The sequence below is a fragment of the Chinchilla lanigera genome, unplaced genomic scaffold, assembly GCF_000276665.1.
Source record: "Chinchilla lanigera isolate Chin_1 unplaced genomic scaffold, ChiLan1.0 scaffold00015, whole genome shotgun sequence".
NCBI lineage: Eukaryota > Metazoa > Chordata > Mammalia > Rodentia > Chinchillidae > Chinchilla > Chinchilla lanigera.
The window spans coordinates 27,969,271-27,988,279 of NW_004955416.1; the positions used below are offsets into that span (position 1 = coordinate 27,969,271).

General features: G+C 53.5%; 1 protein-coding gene across 2 annotated transcripts in view; it reads left to right on the forward strand.

Annotated features, from left to right (window-relative positions):
• Lrrk1 (leucine-rich repeat kinase 1) overlaps nt 1-19,009 on the forward strand; it is a 127,346-nt gene extending 108,337 nt beyond the window's left edge. The window contains exons 25-34 of one of the 2 annotated variants that reach the window (XM_013512546.1): nt 1,919-2,085; nt 3,098-3,295; nt 5,128-5,405; nt 7,002-7,196; nt 8,026-8,177; nt 10,602-10,719; nt 11,940-12,056; nt 14,484-15,334; nt 15,754-15,855; nt 17,627-17,804. In XM_013512546.1, the coding sequence (XP_013368000.1) occupies nt 1,919-2,085; nt 3,098-3,295; nt 5,128-5,405; nt 7,002-7,196; nt 8,026-8,177; nt 10,602-10,719; nt 11,940-12,056; nt 14,484-15,334; nt 15,754-15,855; nt 17,627-17,804 (2,356 nt within the window). Of the gene's footprint in view, nt 1-1,918; nt 2,086-3,097; nt 3,296-5,127; nt 5,406-7,001; nt 7,197-8,025; nt 8,178-10,601; nt 10,720-11,939; nt 12,057-14,483; nt 15,335-15,753; nt 15,856-17,626 lie in introns of both variants that reach the window. The other variant, XM_013512547.1, reaches the window with a different exon arrangement.

The window sequence follows — 19,009 nt, forward strand, 5'->3', positions numbered from 1 at the left end:
ACATTTGTATTCTCATATTTCCACATCGCTCCAAGTAGATGTGGAGTGCACTGTAAGTTCAGAGAACTGGGGTTCCAAAGAATGCTTTTGGGTGAGTCTATTAAATTACAAAGGGTGTGGACTGGGAGCTCAGTGGTGGAGCATGTACTCAGCCTGGGGTTCCATCACCAGCACCAAATGTGACAAATAAAGAAAGGAAATGCCTCCTGTGCTGCATAACTCCTCCCCTGGCTGTTTTCAGTATCCCCAGTAACCTCCTGGTGGGCACGATGACCTCCACTCTTCGCAGAATGACTCTTCATTCGCAGAGCTTGACATGAGGGTTTGGTTCTCAGAGACCACATGCAGTTTTGTATAAACACAAGTCCAGTTTATTTAAGGAGATGCTCTTTGAGGGTCCCCCAAAGTTTAAGAGTTTTAATTTATTTGCTGAATCTTGTTATGTTTATGACTCAGTGTAGAGACCCCAACTGAATGTGGAATTTACTATCTGCAATTTGAGAAGCCAGATTGGACCGTCCCTGGTGACTGGGATCTAATCTCAGGCTGCTGCCTGAAATCAAGTTTCTTGGCAGGAAGTTGAAAAGTGTGATATTCTGCACAGCACTCCCAGTCCAGCAGAGGTGCTGTGGACTTCAGCCGGGGCCCAGCTATCTCGGAGTTTGGCAGGCTTTGCCCCGTGGCGCCTACAGACTTCCGAGTCTGCATAAATCTAACAGAGATCCCCAGCCTGGGTTTCCGTACCCATCCTGCAGAGCTCCCAAGCACCTACTCTTTCTAAGCAGGTGGTTTTGGAGGGCACCAGGAGAACAGCCCCAGACTGTTTTCTGCCGGGCCCCTAAGGGCTGCAGTGGGTGCAAGGTGTTGCGGTTGAGTGCAAGTATCTGCACAGCCTGCTCCTGAAGGCACAGGAAACAACTGCACCTGCAGGGCCGGGTGGCCTGTGGGCTCCACCTTGCCTGGGTGGCGAGGCACCTGGCAGGGTCAGTATGAGGAGCTCGGGTGGACCTCAGCAGAGCAGGTGGACTTGTCCCCTCACTCCCTCCCTCCCGCCCACCCATTCCCCCTTGTTTTCATCATGCTTTCTTTCCACCCCACTGTTTCTAAAGAAAAAGAAGGCAGAGGCAGGGCATCCTGGTGAGAGCCTGGAGACGGTCAGGGAGTGCAGCGTGCCCACAAAGGCCCAAGTCTTGCATGCCAGCCCCCACAGCCCAAAGAGTCTGAGCCCAAGGAAGGCCTGCCATCCTGAACCTTCTGCCTTGGCTCTATCTGGGATGCCCAGAAGGCTTGAGGCCTCTGCCCATGCAGACCTGGCCTTAGTCAAGAGCCTGCAGACCCACAGAGAAGGCCAGGGGGTCCAAGAGCAACTGGACACATTTCCAAAGAGCCAACAGAAACTGTCTCTTCCCGGGATTAGAACACATAGACCAGGTAGCTGAAACTCCCGGGTGGTGGGGCCCGGGTCAGGCGGATCAGAAGTTCTGCATGGCAGGGTATATTAATAGCCTTTGCACAGCACAAAGTAGAGAAACAACTAACCCAGAGTGAGTCAGTGCAGTGTGGCTGAGGGAGGCAGCGCTCAGAGCACAAAATCTTTCGGAATAAAACACCCAAGAAGACCCTTGTTGTTCCCCACCATGTTCAGAGGCCTCAGCCTGAGCCAGGCAGCACTGGCACCTCTTGGGCAGCTCCTGTTGTGAGCCCACTTTTCCAGGCCAGTCACCAAGGCCTGGCAAGGCTGCCTAAGCTGCCCAGGTTTGCCGCTGGCAGGTGGTAGGGTTAGCCCAGATCAGTCTAGCCTCACAGATGGCTTTGAACTGTGTCTGCCCATCGTGGGAACGAACGTCCCAGCCTCGCACCCACCCCGGCCCGCCCAAGGTTAGCTCACCGTGCTGACCCCTGAGCTGTGTGCACACAGGCTTTTCCTGGAGAACAGCAAGCTGGAGCACAGCGAGGATGAGAGCAGCGTCCTGGGCCAAGGCGGCAGCGGCACCGTCATCTACCGTGCCCAATACCAGGGCCAGCCTGTGGCTGTGAAGCGATTCCACATCAAGAAATTCAAGAATTTCGCTAATGCGCCAGCAGGTAACATGGCCCTGGCCCAGCTCTGTGTTTTTGCAGATGTGTGTTTCCTCCATTCGAGCTCTGTGCCACCTTAGGGAGGCCTGAGCTCACACACAAACAAGGCAGGCCGTGAAGAAGGTGGGCAAGACCAGCGTGGGCTCAGGCAGGCTGGGAACAAGCAGGGTCTGGAAGTCACTCTTGGAGATTCCCATCCCTGCTGTTTCTATCTGCCCTGTGCCAGTTCATGCCTGGTGGGCAGGCAGTCTGGCCTAAGAGGGTCCTTCCTTAGGAGACCCCTGGGAGCTGTCTCCTGTGCCGGAGTGAGCTGGGTGCTCCAGACAGATGAATTGGGACACTTCTCCCCAACCTCCCACCCCTAGAAAGAAAGGCACTCCCGCTTTCCCCCACCAGAGGCGGCACACTCGGCCCCACTATGTACTTCAAGGGTGCTCTCCACCGAGAGGGACCCAGCTCCTCCTGTTTCAGGCTCTTTCTGCTGCTTTAACAGAGCACTGCATGCTGGGTAGCTTGTAAGCAACGAAAATGTATTTGGCCTATGGTTCTGAAGATTGGGAAGCCCGAGGAAATGGGCTGGCATCTGGTAAGGGGCATCACACTGCACCATCCCGAGGTGGAAGATGGAAAAGGAAGAGAGTATGATGGCCAGAGACCAACCAGCAGCTGACCTGCATTTGTAACAAGCCCACTCCTGAGATAACTAATCCGCTCTCGACACAGCCCCATCAGTCCACTAGAGGAGAGCGCCCTCTGACTTAATCATCTCTTATTAGATGCCTCCTCCCCACACGTCCTTCACTGGGGATGAAGGACATGAACTTTGGGGGACATATTCAGACCAGGTCATGTGAGGTGGCTCTCGGTGCTGCAGGCCCCTGCATCATGTGCCGCTGGGTGGCTCTCTCATGAGTTTAGGCTGGGTCTCGCTAGCCCCAGGTCCAGTGGGGCAGCTCATGCCCTGTACCACCGGCCTCCCTGGGTGGCTGATGGCTGTGCTCCCATCTCACCCCTGCAGACACCATGCTGAGGCACCTGCGGGCCACGGACGCAATGAAGAACTTCTCGGAGTTCCGGCAGGAGGCCAGCATGCTGCATGCCCTGCACCACCCATGCATAGTGGCACTTGTTGGCATCAGCATCCACCCACTCTGTTTTGCCCTGGAGCTCGCCCCACTCAGCAGCCTCAACACCGTGCTGTCTGAGAATGCAAAAGGTACCCACCCTCCCTGAGAGAACATCCCACTGGGGGCTGCCTGGGCTGTGCCGCTAGGGACCACCACAAGCGTGAGCTGGGTGGGCAGCCTCCAGAAGGCCAGGGGCCCAGGACTCCCTCCTGCCTGACCCACAGAATGTGACACCAAAGTAGAACTAGGGGTGCCTTATTAAGCCCAAAGCATGCCATATCCCAGACTAGGCATCTTATCTGGTATCAGCAGTGATGGTAACATTGGCCGAGCCTGAGGGGTTCATACTTTGGAGATAGTAGAACCAGGTTCCACCTCCTGGTTCCCTGCCGTAGTCCATGAGACTGCTTCATGTGTGCGTCAGTCAGCTTTCCTGACACTGGGATACAACACTGGCACCTACAACTTAAAAAAGAAGAGGCTTAATTTGGTTCACTAGTTCAGGGCATTCAGTCCGTGGTCTGCTGGCCCCATGGCAGAAACATCATGGAAGAAGGGCATGGCAGAACCAAGCTGCTTAATATGTGTGACCAGAAATCAGAGCAGGGGAACAGCACTAGAGAAGAAGGAGCCAAAGACCAAGTACAATACCCAAGGCTGTGCCTCTGTGCCCTACTCAGAAGTGTGCTTTGCTAATCTACTAGGCATTTCTTTATTCAATCAAGTTGATGTATCACAATTAACAATCCCAATTCACTTGCCTGTGAAAGAAGGATAATAATAGTCCCCACTGGGAGGGCATCAGGCCTCAAATAAGGGAGTCTTCGGTAGGCCCAGGCAACTACAGCTGGCACCTCAGTCCCACCAGGTGTGTAAATAAATCCCTCTTCCTACCATAATGCACCTTTCTCTTTGCCACTATGGTTAAGGCTGAAACCTGGTGTCGGTTATATCATATCTCACTCTTTAAAGAAATTTAAAGAGAGCTTACTTGAGAAATAGGTAACTAAACTCCAAACTGCTGCCAACATAAGGGTGGCAGCTGTCTTTCGACTGAGGAAGAGATGCTGTATAAATTGATCACTTCACCCTGAGAAACAAATATTTTAGTGACATCCTAGATCTGTAGCTCACCTCTTGCCAGCAGTACAGTGATGGCCTGAGATGAACTCTCGGGTTTGGATCTTTGCTTGTTTAGTAAAAAAGCCAGCAATTCCAGGCCTGAGATGCTGTGAAAGAAGCCCTGATGACTAGCATTTCTATCTTCAATCCCATTTCACTTAAGGTCATTCTCTGTCCCTCTAGCATCTAGCATGGAGAATCCTGATGATATGTCCATGGAACACAAAACACGTGGGGATACGTTTGTCAGCTTTCTATCACTGTGACAAAATACTTGAGCTAAACAACATAGAAGGAGTAAAGGTTTATTGCGGCTGATAGTTTCAGAGGTTTCAGTCCATGGTGCTTGGGCTGGTTGTTTTGGGCCTACGGTAGTACAGTACATCATGGCTGGAGTATGTGGCAGAGAAGGCAGCTCACTTGCCAAGAAGCAAAAGAAAAAGAGAGACTAGGTTCCAATATCCCCTTCAAGGCCACACTCCCAATGACCTGATTTCCTCACACTAAACCTCTACCTCCTAAAGGTTCCCCCACTTCCCAATAAAACCATAGGCTGGTGACCAAGCCTTAACACATGGGGCTTTGGAAAACAAACTATAAGGGCTGAGGATTTAGCTCAGTGGCACAGTGCCTGCCTGGCAAGTGCAAGGTCGCGAGTTCAATTCCTGGTACCAGAAGAAAAAAAAAAAAAAGAAAGACAAACTATAGCAGAGAGATAGAAGGAAAAGATGGAAAACAGTTGCTCTTGTGTAATTTGATTCTATCAAAAATTGAAATTGTTATTTTTTTTCTTTGCGAGATTCTTCCTTCATGCCTCTGGGACACATGCTAACCCAAAAAATAGCCTACCAGATTGCCTCAGGCCTGGCCTACCTGCATAAGAAGAACATCATCTTCTGTGACCTGAAGTCGGACAACATTCTGGTGTGGTCCCTGGATGTCAAGGAGCACATCAACATCAAGCTGTCAGACTACGGGATCTCACGACAGTCCTTTCACGAGGGCGCCCTGGGTGTGGAGGGCACGCCAGGCTACCAGGCCCCAGAGATCAGGCCTCGCATCGTGTATGATGAGAAGGTACCAGCCCAGTCTACTGCCTTCCCCTGGGCCGGCCCTTCAGGACTAGAGCCGAGGTCCCATCTGAAACCAGCCAGGCAGTCCTGGAGCACCTGGCACTTTTGAGCTGAGATCCCCCAAGCACACTTGTCTCTGACTCCTGTGCTCATTACAGGAGGTTCTGGCTCAGGCCAGAAAGGCTTTTGAGAAGCCGACAGAACAACCATGGTAAAGGAGCCTGGCCCATAGGTCAGGACACCACAAGGTACTAGCCAAGTCACATGCCAAGGCAGAAGAGAGTACATTCTGGCAGGACAGACCTGTCTGCATAAGGCCTCCACAGCAACTGCGCAGCCAGCCTCAGTTCAGACAGTGGCTGAATGCTTATCTTCTTCCCTATTAGCAGGTTGAGCAACACAGACACACAGACACCTCAGAATCATCTCAGATTGCACATATTGCATCTGCTGCCAAGCTTGTTACTCACCCAGGATCGAAATGTCCCTCACAGTAATTTCTTGTTCCTGGGTGATTTTCGGATGTGTCACTGACTGATTGCTTTGAGAATGACCTAAGCACCTGTAGGTTATCTTGGCAGCTTTGGCTCTTGCCCAACATAGAATAGGTACAGTACAGCAACAGAAATAAGAGCTTCTCAGTAGCAGGTGACTCAGACACGGTGTTCACCTAGAAACTAAGATTGTAATAAAAGTATTCACATTAGTATTTTTCAAGTCTGTCTCAGCCATTTTTGTGCTAAAGAGCTATTTCTTGATCCTTACAGGAGCCTGCATACCTCTTTCTTTGCTGAGTCTTTTTTATGACAGTTAAGATGAGAGAAGAAAACAAGCGAGATGTAGGAGACTCCATCTTTTTTATGAGTTGTGTACATAGCCCATCTAGTGCCAAGCCTGTTAAACCAAGGGCTTTGGCATCCTTGGAGATGCCTCATGGTTAGCAAGCTTTTATTGTGTGTTTATTGGATGGATAGGTGGAAGGATGGAAGGATGGAAGGATGGAAGGATGGAAGGATGGAAGGATGGGAGGATGGATGGATGGATGGATGGATGGATGGATGGATGGAAGGATGGATGGATGGATGGAAGGATGCATGGATGGAAGGATGGATGGATGGATGGATGGATGGATGGATGGATGGATGGATGGAAAGATGGAAGGATGGATGGATGGAAGGATGGAAGGATGGATAGATGGATGGAAGGATGGATGGATGGAAGGATGGATGGATGGAAGGATGGATAGATGGATGGATGGATGGAAGGATGGAAGGATGGATGGATGGATGGATGGATGGATGGATGGATGGATGGATGGATAAATAGAAGATCATGTGGTCAAAAGGACAGATGGATGGCCAGATGGGGGAATTAATAACTAGATGGATAGAAAGATAAGTAACCAAGGTGGTTGGTTGGCTTGTTGGACAGATCAAAATAGATAAACTGGTGAATGGATTGATGCTGGTCTCCCTTTGGGCAGAGCCCATGTTTTCTTTGTCTAATTGCGTCTCTCTTCTCCCTCTGCCTCAGGACCAGCTTGCAAAGAAAGCTGCTGGGCCTAGGCAGGGGACCTGACCTGGCTTGCCTTTCTGCCCAGGTAGATATGTTCTCCTATGGAATGGTGCTCTATGAGTTGCTGTCAGGACAGCGTCCTGCACTGGGCCACCACCAGCTTCAGATTGCCAAAAAGCTGTCCAAAGGCATCCGCCCTGTCCTGGGGCAGCCAGAGGAGGTGCAGTTCCATCGACTCCAGGCGCTCATGATGGAGTGCTGGGACACGAAGCCGGAGAAGGTACTTGGGGTCACAGAGTCTGGGGCTGGGGCGTCCAGCTCCTGTGGGTGGGGAAGGCTGTGTGGGTGGCCAGCATCCTTACCAAGAACAGTGGTGCAGCCTTCTCTATTCGCTTTTTGTAGAGAGAGACAATTTCTGCCGACCTACCTAGTTTCGTGTTCTGTATGTGCCACTCACGGGAAAAACAAACTTTCTTTTCCTCCCCAACTTTTATGTCATCTCATCATGCAAAAAATGTAAAGGCTGAATATCTCTTACCTGCAATGCTTGAGACCTGAAATATTTCAGATTTTGGAATATTTGCATAGACTTTACTCCTTGATTGTCTCTAATGGAATATCCAAAATGCCCTGAAATTCAGAACTTTTGTGGGCCACTCACTGTGTATTGTAGCAGTACAATCCCGTATAATTCCCTCCGCCCAAGCAGAGGGAATGTAAATATCTCTTCGTAAGGTAGTGGGGAAAAGGTTTGCCCATGAAAAAGAGGTTAAAGCTAGTTTATTGTCTGATTTGGAGAGGGCCCTAGTTTCAGGGTTGAAACTCATTTATCAAATCAGGGAGAGCTAGTTTAATGCACTGGGGGAATGGTGTGAAATACTTGGGATTAAGAGGAACCTGACCAGCTGAGCACAAGTTGCTGTGGCTGCCGATGAGCCAGTTGCCTAGATGATTTGTGTGTGGGGTCCCAAGTCCCTTTCGCCCTCTGGACAGTTAGGGTTTGGTCCTGAATGAACAGATTCCCTTCACCACCCTCCCAGGTTGAGACAGCTGATGTCACGGGGGGTTACAGACGCAGACATGCTCATGCCCGTGGCCTCTCTCTGCAGCGCCCACTGGCCCTGTCCGTGGTGAGCCAGATGAAGGACCCGACCTTTGCCACCTTCATGTATATGCTGCCCTGCGGGAAGCAGACGGCCTTCTTCTCCTCCCAGGGCCAAGAGTACACTGTGGTGTTTTGGGACGGGAAAGAGGAATCCAGGTAACTTCCTGCCATCCACCCTGCCCTGCTTATATTCAGGGTGGAATTTGAGAACAGAAAAATCAATAATGTCCATGGTGATTATTATTCAGCGGCCCAGGGCCTTCTTAGAGTCCATTCAAGATAGCAGGAGGAGAGAAACTTAGCACGTACATTTTTGTGGTGAAGAGAAGCCAAGAAACAATGGTCTCTGCCAGGTGTGTTGAGAGCACAAGTCCAGAGAGTCGTGCTTTGAGAAGAAGCTGTTTGCAGCCTGATTATGCAGGATATTAAGTGACAAGGGGGACAGTGGGCACTGACCCTGGTGAAGCTGATGGACTGTGAGAGAGGGAGGGGGCCGGAGCCAGCCCGAGGGTCCCTTTGAAATAAGAGGTCATGGACATTCCCTTCCAGGGGCCGCTCTTTCTCAGGAAAGCGGCAGGAAGAGGTTTGCAATAATCCAAGAAAAGAGAAGGTACCGGTGGGCATGTAGCCTAAGGAAATCCAGGGGCCCTGCAGGGCCCTGAGGCCCTGAGAGCCACCAGGCCGGCTCCGTAACTGTTCTCCGGAACATCCTGCTGCCCTAGCCTGCAGACGGGTGATCAAGTGATCTCAGACAGTCGTGGATTTGCTCAGAGGGCCGGCAGACAGGGGAGTGGGTTAGAGAAAAGGACCGTGAAGCCGAAGCAAGGTCATGAAATGGGGAGGAGAGGGAAGGGTCCTGGTCTTGTGGTGTCAGAAGGATCCTTGGGGAGGCACAGCGCGGGGCCGAGTGAGTAGTCACGGTGGGGCAGGATGCTTGGCATGGTGTGGGTAGGAAGGGTGCAGTTAGAAGCAAAGGCGGGATCCAGGTGCGGGTGAAGGGATGGACTCGGGAGGAGTCCTTTGAGGAACAAAGAGAAGGTCCCAAGACGCCGAAACCAGGGTATGGGAAAGAGTGTCATAGACTGAAATCACCAGGAAATCACCGCTGTGTAGAGAACCTCCCATCATGGCCATGTGTGCTGCCTCTTCCAGATACCTGGTAAGACATCCTCAAGGCAAGAGGCATCTTCCCATGAGCCCAGAGGTAAACGCTGGAAGGTGCTAGAACCGGGCAAGGCTTAGATAAAGCTGAGCTTGAGTAGGAATGAGGTCAGTGGAGCGGACTTTGAGTTTCCCTTCGGTCATTTCAGGGGAGGTTGGCATCAGATTTTCTGCCTCTAGGACGGCGGGTGATGAAACAGGCTCCCTCTAAGAAGTGGTGCACTAGAAGTCACTAAAACACAGCAAGTGACTGTCCCTTCCTGGCGGGATACATTTTAAAGATCAAACCAAAAGCAAACCTATACAGCTGGCCTCTGCACCCACACAGTCTGCATGCAGAGATTCACCCACCTGCTGACTGAAAATATTCAGTAAAATGGCATCTTTACGGAACATACATAGACTTTCTGGTACTGCGGTGTACCCTGAACGGTACAACTATTTACATAGCATTTGCATTGCGTTAGGTATTGTAAGTCACCTAGAGCTGGTTTAAAGAACACAGAAGGATGAGCGCAGGATCTAAGCAAAGCCTGCCCATTGTATGTAAGAAACCTTAGTATCTGTAGCTTTTGGTGTTCAAGGATTTCTTGCCAATACTGAGGGAGGACTGCATGCTAAACCCATTTAGTTTTATGACTGCTATTCTAAGATAGTATTTGTGGTTGTGGGGAAAGTTAATAATTATGTGGCTGTCATTGGAAACTGTGATTTTTCAGCATGGGTTAAAGGGGAAATAGATGTAAGGTAGAGCATGTAAAAAGTAAGCACAGCTCTGAATTGAAATTGGATGGCCTCGTGATATATTTGAAGAGGCCCAGGAACAAGAAGCAGGGGGATTCCATGAGCACTCTGCGACCCAGTGACACCAGGGCTCGTGAGACGCATGGCGGATTCCAGGTCTGGGCGGGACCAGGGCCTGAAACATTTGACACACAAGAAGCAGGGAGGCTCTCTGAGACTTCTGAGGTGTATCAGAGGGACTCAGGGCCAAGCTGGTCCCACTAACGTCAGGATGGGCCCTGTTCTACCCTCCTATCTTGTCTTTAGCCTTGGCCTTATCAACTTGGCCTGGAGGAGCTTCCCCCAGTCATGGAGTGGGCAGGATCTGGCTGGTGGGAGGGCAGGGAGTGGTCTTTGTGGAAGTGCCCCTCCCTCAAGCTGGGGACAACTGTTCCAACCCCAGAGGCCACAGAGAGAAAAGAGGCTTTCTTCACTTTGGGGTTATCCATGCCTGTGATGCCCAACCATTCCACAGTAGGCCTGGGGCCATGGAGGACCCTTCTGGAGGCTCTCAGATCACAGCAAAATGAGACCTTGGTTTCCAGGGGCAAGTGAGGCCCACAGGTCCTCTTCTGAGGCTGTCATGGCAGCCAAGACGCCACCAGGAACTGACCGCGTGCTTATTGCCGACCATAGGAATTACACGGTGGTGAACACAGAGAAGGGGCTTCTGGAAGTGCAGAAGATGACCTGTGCCGGCATGAAGCTGAGCTGCCAGATCAAGGTCCAGAGCTCGCTGTGGACGGCCACCGAGGTAAGCCGCGTGCACAGCCCTCCGTGAGGCAGGCGCCACCACTATGCAGCCCCCAGAGGGACCAGGTCAACTTAACTTCCTGGTAACCCCCAGCTCGTCCCTGGGCAACCCGCAGAGCAGTGCCAACCACCCTGCGAGACAGCAGCATGTCCGCCAGGGAGCTCAGCCCTGCCTGCCGCTGGCTCCTGCCTGCTGCCACTGCTCGCTGAGGTTCAGGACGACGAGTATCAGGCATAGACTCTGCCAGGGAAGAACCTGGGTTTGATGTGCCTGGGCTTCCTGTGACAGGGCTGTGTCCACAAGCACGTTCTGTCTGCTGTGGAGGCCTTTGCCTTCACATCAGATCGGGGAAGTCCCTGGAAAGCCCCAGGACGGGTCTCCTGAGAAATTCAGAGGAAAACATCCACAATCAGACATTCTGAAGCTATGGACAGGGGAGAGGTTGGTGCCGTCTGGAAAGACGTGACATTTGGAAGTGTGGTTCAAATATGTGCCAGAAATATCAGAAATACTCATGCTATGTAAACCTTGCTAATTTCAATTTGAAGAATTTAGTCCAAGAAAATAGCTCAGACACACTAACACAGGATGGAGGTGGAGAGAGAGAGAATACTGAGACTAATCTCAGTATAACTCACAGTAGTGAAAACTTGGAGACAAACTGAGCCGCTGTCAATAGGTCATCCAAATTGTCCCTCTGAGCGGAGTGCAGCGGTGCCCTGCGCCATCCCCCATTTAGTTAAGTGGGAAGAAATGTGAAAAGGCAGAGCCCTTAGTTCAGAGCTCGGAGGTCGGGCACTTGCCCAGCAGGCATGTGTGAGGCCCTGGATTAACAATAGCCCAAAAGTGAGAAGACGGCCTTCTATTAAAATTGCACCTTTGCGATACCCTGTGCTTTACACACACACACACACACACACACACACACACACACACACACACACACATTTACATAGGACTTCTGAGAGGCAGTGCTCCCAAATCCCAGGAGTGGTTATGTCTGGGTAATAGAATATGAGCAATTTAATTTTTCTTCTCTAGATATTCTGTGTTTTTTAAAATTTTCTACAAAGAACAGAACTATGTTAACAACTGACCAGAAAGCCTCCACTGGCTTCACTTAAGGCGCAAGGAGGATCCCCCAGGCTGGGTGCAGAGCAGTGGGAAATGCCACGCACCTCCTACCCTGGGTCTCACTGTAGGCCTGTCTGCCTCTGCAGGACCAGAAGATCTACATCTACAGCCTCAAGGGCATGTGCCCCTTGAATGCACCCCAGCAGGCCTTGGACACTCCGGCTATCGTCACCTGCTTCTTGGCAGTGCCTGTTATTAAAAAGGTGAGGTGAGGGAAGTGGGTTGTGCGTCTCTGACTCCCTCCTGTCGTGTCTGGGGGAATCCCCTAGGTGTGCCTGGCTGGGAAGCAGGAGAGACACACCCTCTTGGGTCACCAGCTGGTCATAGGCTGCCTTAGAGATACAGGTGGCCTTCATTAGAATGGACACCTACTGTCCACAAGCTGAGACCACAGCCCGGCTCAGGCGAGACGCATGGTGGTGCAAAGGGCGGGTGTGAACAGTTGTGGTCTGGACCTGGCTTCTGGTAGCAGTGACATCAGGAGGCTCTTTCCTACCTGCCCAAGCGAGCTCCTCCCACAGCCTTAGTCACCAGGCCCCGGTAGGCCCTGCCTCTGATCCGTGGGCATCTTGCTCTCTTGCCCTCTGCCTCTGCCTCCTCCCCAGGGCTCACTGTCCATCCCAGACCCCCAGTCTTTGCCCAGCATGGTCAGGCTGACTTACCTTTTTAGTCCCCCAAGGCTGGCCACAGCCCAATGCCTTGGAATCAGACCCAGCCTTGGCAGAGTGGATGAGGTGTCCCCCTGCTGGCCCCTGCACCCCGTGCCCAGGCCTCTCCCTTTAGCCAAGGACAGCCCCCCACCCACACCTCTTCTCTACTCCTGCCTGTTTAGTTCTGAGTCATGGCCATGGCCCGCCCTCTGCAGAGGGCGCAGCTGCCTGGCTTTCTCAGGCTCCACTGTCCTCCCGGGGTCCTAATACTGCTCAGGCAATTCTCGTGTGGCCCACCCTTCAAGGCCTGTTTAAACCACCGGTGCGCTCAGTCAGCGTGCATGGAGCAGTTCCTGGTGCTGCTGCTTAAAATATGTGGACTGTCATCAAACCACTCCAGTACTGTGGGGATCATCAGGGCTCAGGAGATGCCCAGAGCTCTGGGCCAGCGCACTTGGAAATTGAGAGTATTAATATGACTTCCTGACGTCGTGAAATATACGAGCTCTTCTCTTCACCCTGTTTCAGTTCCATTCCTTTAAAAAGGAGCACGAGTATGAAATGAACCTTAGCTTCATTTATGGCCGTGGCCCCATGGATGGGGATAGGGATGGGAGCTCGGGACCCAGCCTGCACTAGAGCACAGGAGGGCAGGACACAAAGCATCATTGAAGGCCATCGCCGGCCAGAGCCCTGAGCCAGGGCGCCAGCTCCCGCACGACTGGGGGGAATAAAGCCTGCTCTGTGCAGAGCCTCCTGTGAGGGGTGCCTGCTCCCTCAGAGGCCTAGCTGCCCGTGGCTGTGCAGGGCAGACCCCTGCATTCTTGCACGCACATGTTCACACCCAGCCTGGACGTGGCGTTCACCACACTGGCCAGACCGCACTGGGACTCCAGACAGAGACTTTGAGCCTGTTTGCCTTGGCTGCTTTCTCTAAAATCTCAAACATGGATTTTGATAAACTTTCTTAGAGCTTATTGCCCTGACGTTGAGCCACAGGCTGTCACTCTGTTACCTGGGGCGGCCCAACCTCCTGACTTCGCTGACTGCCAACAAGCCAGCTTTCTGCAGCTCACCCTCGCTGGCACCAGGCCTGGCCCCTGCACTGTCCTAACTCCGGCTCTGCAGAGCTGCTCTGGCTCCCGCTGTGGCCTGTTCCCACTCTGCCCTGGGAGATGCCCTGGGGACCCCTGGGGGCCCAGCATTTAGTCCCTGCAACTCTGTCCTCTGCCCAATGGCCTCTAGCCAGTGACTGCCAAGGAAGTTATGCTTTATTGCAGACCTAGGGGGCGCCCTGAGGACCCCATCAGTGTCAGCTGTACCGTGGGTATCTCACAGGAGGTTCAGGAGCTGAGGATGAGCGTACATCAGAGGAGATATGCCTCCAGGAGAGAGATGAGTTGGAAGTGATTTCTTTCAAAATTAGTTCAGCCAACAATGCATTGGCCTCTGGAAGCGGAAAAACAAGTGGAGTCCCAGAGGTCAAGGAGATGAATGAGACTTAGCCGTTCCCTGTGCCCAGCCAGTACCGGGGGACAGTGGTGGGTATGCATGCCTCCTAGGGTGGCAGTGAGCAGACCCTCAGGTGCCCACAAGTGCTGTCACATTAGCAGCAGTGTCCACGTGAGAGACGGCACCATGTCATGCCTCTGAAGGAGGCCGTGGTGGCCTGGAGGAAAAGCAGTACCCCCTGCTCCCCGCTGCCCAAAGTCAGCCCTGCAGAGGTGCCATTGCAGTCCTGGTGACCTGGTTGGTGCTGTGGGCACCACTCCTCCATGGCACATGGCACATGTCCTCTGCCACCTCTTGGTGCTGGGCCATGGCTGCTGCTGGCAGACCCAGTCTTTCTGAGAGCTTTGCTGTTAGGGACATTGATGGGCACTGCCTGTCTATCTGGAGCATGGACAGAGATGAACCCGATGCCCCTCTGTTTCTCCTACACTAAAGTTTCTTTCATGCGTCCCTATCTCCTTCCCACAGAACTCCTTTCTGGTGCTGGCGGGCCTGGCTGATGGGCTTGTGGCCGTGTTTCCCGTGGTGCGGGGCATTCCGAGGGACAGCTGCTCCTACCTGTGCTCACACACAGCCAACAGGTCCAAGTTTGGCATCCCAGACGAAGATGCGCGGCAGAACCCCTACCCGGTGAAGGCCATGGAAGTGGTCAACAGCGGGTCAGAGATCTGGTACAGCAATGGGCCAGGCCTCCTCATCGTCGACTGCGCAACCCTGGACATCATTGGGCGGCTGGAGCCCTATGCCGCCCCCTCAGTGATCACATCAGTCGTGTGTAGCTCAGACTGCAGAGGGGAGGAAGTCGTCTGGTGTCTGGACGAGAAGACCAACTCCTTGGTGATGTACCATTCAGCCACCTACCAGCTGTGTGCCCGCTACTTCTGTGGAGACCCCAGCCCCCTCAGGGACATGTTCCCCGTGCAGCCCTCGGGTCCCGAACCCCTGGACAGTCATCCGGCCTGCCCAAAGAAGCCCGAGGGAGACTGCATCGCAGACGTGAGCATCATGTACAGCGAGGAGCTGGGCACACAGATCCTGACCCACCAAGACTCGCTCACCGACTACTGCTCCATGTCCTCCTACTCCTCCTCCCCACCCCACCGGGCCACCAGGTGCCCCTCCAGCCTGCTCAGCTCCCCGGCCAGCTGTTCCAGCGTGCCCTTCTCCACAGACTGCGAGGACTCCGACCGGCGGCAGGAGCCTATCGCGGCCTCCGACAGGTCCGAGCACGACCTGAGCCCCATGGACGGGGAGCCCTTCAGCCAGCGCCTGCAGGCCGTGAAGGTGCTTGCTGTCAGAGACCTCATTTGGATTCCAAGGTGAGTGTCCTGAGGGGGGGACATCCTGGGCTGCCCGCTGCTCTTGCCTTGGGAGCAGGGTGAGCAGAAAACACCCAGGTCCACTGGGGCTGCTCTTCTGGAAGGATCTTCTCCTTCTCTGTGCAGTTAGCAGGGGCCTCTTCAGCAAATCTCAGAAGGGCTCCTGGAAAGCTCGTCTGCCCATTGCAGAGCTCACGTGCCGCAGAAGGAGAACCACACAGTCCCGGGCCATTAGGTTTCTGACTGGGAAAGTTCTCGTCTACCTCAAAAGCTGTGCCCTCTGTGTAACTTAATGCTGTAGCAGAAACTGCACATTGGTTACCTCCCGACCATGCCTTTCTGCACCCAGGGCCGCTCCCTCCGGAGAGTATGGCCAGCCGTGCCCAAAACACTTCCCTTCCTTGACTTTGGTTTCTTAGGCACGGTGGAGATGTTATAGTCATCGGTCTGGAGAAGGATTCGGGTGCCCAGCGGGGCCGAGTCATCGCTGTCTTGAAAGCCCGAGAACTGACTCCACATGGGTAAGACCCAGAGGGGCTTCTTTGGGCCCCAGAGGAACAGCACGGGAAATCCAAGGCCTGGTCGCCAGGTCCGTGGTGATAGCCCAGCAGCCCTGTGGACCTCTGTGCCGATGAATAAGCATCAGCTTCCACTAGTATGGCCATCGGGCAAAGCAGGAACAAGATGGGGTCCTTCAGGGTCCTCCTGGGGAGCTCAGCAAACACCAGCTAAGTCAAGCTTCAGCCTCTGGCCAAGGCTTCCTGCCTTGGGGTATTGCTGCCCCTGTAGACCAAGTGCATCTCTGGTGCCGAGTGCAGGAGAAATAGGGATCCCTCCCATTGACTCACTGTCCTTCCTGCTAGGCAGAGAGCCCTGCCAGGGGTGGCCCACCTGCCCATCAGTACCCAGTAGAGCCAGGTGACATGGCAGTTACTCCTCACCATGGCCAAGCGGGGGTGGATGCCACCAGGAGGCATGGCCGTGCCCACCCTGAGCACATCTGTAAGGACAGGTTGTCCAGGACACCAGGTACATGGGTCAGATGTAAGCCTGGTGCTAGACCGCAGCTCCTGACAACATTCCCCACGTACACGCTGCCTCTGGAGCCCCAGAAAGTAAATCGCCCTCATGAAAAGCTCCTTAGTGCTATGAATTCAAGTTGCGTGTGTGTGTGCATGTGTATGTACGTGTGCACACATGTGTACTTTGGAGCCTTTCCCTTCACACTAAGCCTGTTTCTCTGCAGCTTGAGCTACCACTCACCTGTCGGTGAGGGTTTTTATTTTGGATGGAGCACGCAGAGATGGAGAAATGCCCTTCAGCCTGCTTCCCCCAGAGCAGGACAGTGACCAAGGAGACATCATGGCAGTTTTGCTCCCAGGCTTGCTCTGTGGGTGGTTCTGGAAACTAGAGTGCGGTCTGCTCCTAAGCCCTGGATGAGTGCTGTGTGGTACACTTGAGCCAGGGTAGTCCCCAGCCAGCAGGTCAGGCTTCTAGGATCAAGTGGGTCTGCAGAACCCGGGTTGGTTGACCTTGGTATGCTTGCCATGAGTGTCTCCTAATTTTTACCTACTGTCCTTTTTCCTGTTCATTCCCCAAAGCTGAGTCTTACCAAGACCCACGCAGCCCTCTGAAAGGCAGGACCTGGCAAAGCCATGCAGGATTCAGACGCCCCACATACCCTGGTTGCAGGATAGTCCTGGCGCCCAGCAGGGCACATGCAGTGGGCACAGGAGATGCAGACGGTGGGTGCCCAGAGGCAGGCTGCCCGCTCTGCAGGGCCCCAAAGGCAGGGAGGCTGCGGGAGCCGCCCAGGGTGGCCCTAAAAGACCCTTGTACTGTGCTCACGGTTCCTGCAAAACAGTCCACAGCCTTGTCTTTCCTAAGCACGCGGGAGCAAAATAGACAGTGCCGCAGAGCTTGTGGCAAGGAAACTGGCCAGCTTCAGCTCGGTCACGGGCTGTGCAACGGTGGGAATTCAGGCTGATGGCATTTTCTGGGCCCTCTGAGGGCGGAAGGCAAGTGTGGAAGCATCGGTTGCTCTCCAGAGTCAGTGCCTTACAGACAGAGCCCACGGGCATGCACTGATGCCCTCGGCTTTCGTGAGATTTATAAAGCCTCCGCCCCCAGATGAGACCAGACTGGAGGGCACTGGAACACGTCCCAGAGCCAGGCTGGGACACACGCAGTCCCCTTGGCTGGCTCTGTCCCCCTGAAGATGTACAAGGACAGGGTCCGGGCCCAAGCGAGTGGGGACCCCTGTGAGTTTCCTCAGACCCCCTCTCTCTGCAGGGTGCTGGTGGACGCAGCTGTGGTGGCAAAGGACACAGTGGTATGTGGCTTTGAAAACGAAAACACAGAGTGGTGCCTGGCTGTCTGGAGGGGCTGGGGCACCAGGGAGTTTGACATTTTCTACCAGTCCTACGAAGAGCTGGGCCGGCTGGAAGCTTGCACACGCAAGAGAAGGTAATTCCTGCGGAAGAAGCGTACTGTGACCTGGCCAGCCCAGGCCGTAGCCTCCCTGCCCGCTGCAGTCCCTGAGGACCCAGAAGACTGACGGAGTTTTCACCTAACCCTATGCTGCTAAGAAGTGCTGGGAAATTACCTGTCTGGTGGCGGGTTGGGAGTTCTCAGGTTCTGCAGGGCAGTTACTTGGATCCCCCGCCTCCCTGTGCTGGTTTTACAGCCCAAGGGAACACGGTGGGGTCTTCTGGAGGCACCTCCTCCTACCCCTCCATCAGTCTAGGAGCAAGGGAGGGGAGTCCCATTCTGGGCTGGGTCCCACAAAAGGAGGCAGGTCCTCCGTGGCATAATGGACCCGCCCGGTTTGCAGCCCCAAGTTTCAGATGGAATTACACTAGAGACTCTCAGTTAAGGAGCAGTTCAGGCGGGGCCGGAGGAGGGCTATGGCCCCTGCCCCTTCCCCTCAGCACTCCAGTCTCTCAGCCCATTTCACAGGCTCCAGAGTCCCCAGAGCGTGGGGCCCGGCATGGGCCAGCCGAGATCAGATATCTCCCGCTCAGCGAAGTCTCTGTGTGGGAAACCCCCGTAAGGACACCGGGCAATGAATGAGTTTCTTTGAGTGCCGCAGCCGGAAAGCCCAGTGCGAGAGTGCCCGCTCGCCCTTACATTCTTCTCTCGCCAACAAAAGGAAGGGGAAACCCCATCCTCGGCACCGGAGAAAGGGTCTTGTGTTTATAGCTTGGTAAAATAAACCTCGACGCAGCTGGAGCACAAGCCCTGTTTGTTTGCACATCATAATCTTGTTTATCACTTTAACAAATTAAGTAATATCTCAGCGGTTAGGCCGCCGGTTGTGAAATCACATCGTATGGGGCTTATACCAAATTATGTATTTGCTAAACACCTACTGCACACGTGGACGGCACACTGCACAAGGCGAAGTTGTTCACAGGGGCACAAATGGGCACAACAGCGAGCATTTGTGTAAACCGTGCACGCACACACGTGTACACATAGCCACATCTCTGCCAAGAGTGATCGTTTATGGCTGCTTAATCTAGGACGCGGGGTTTGAACGTGAGCTCAAACCCTGCCTCAAGCTCTTAAAGCTTTTCGAAAGTTAAATTATAGAAATCAAACTTGAGATTGGCTGGGGTGTGCAGGCAGATGTGACTCCTTTTATCTGAAAATAAACAGACTCTCAAGAATGCA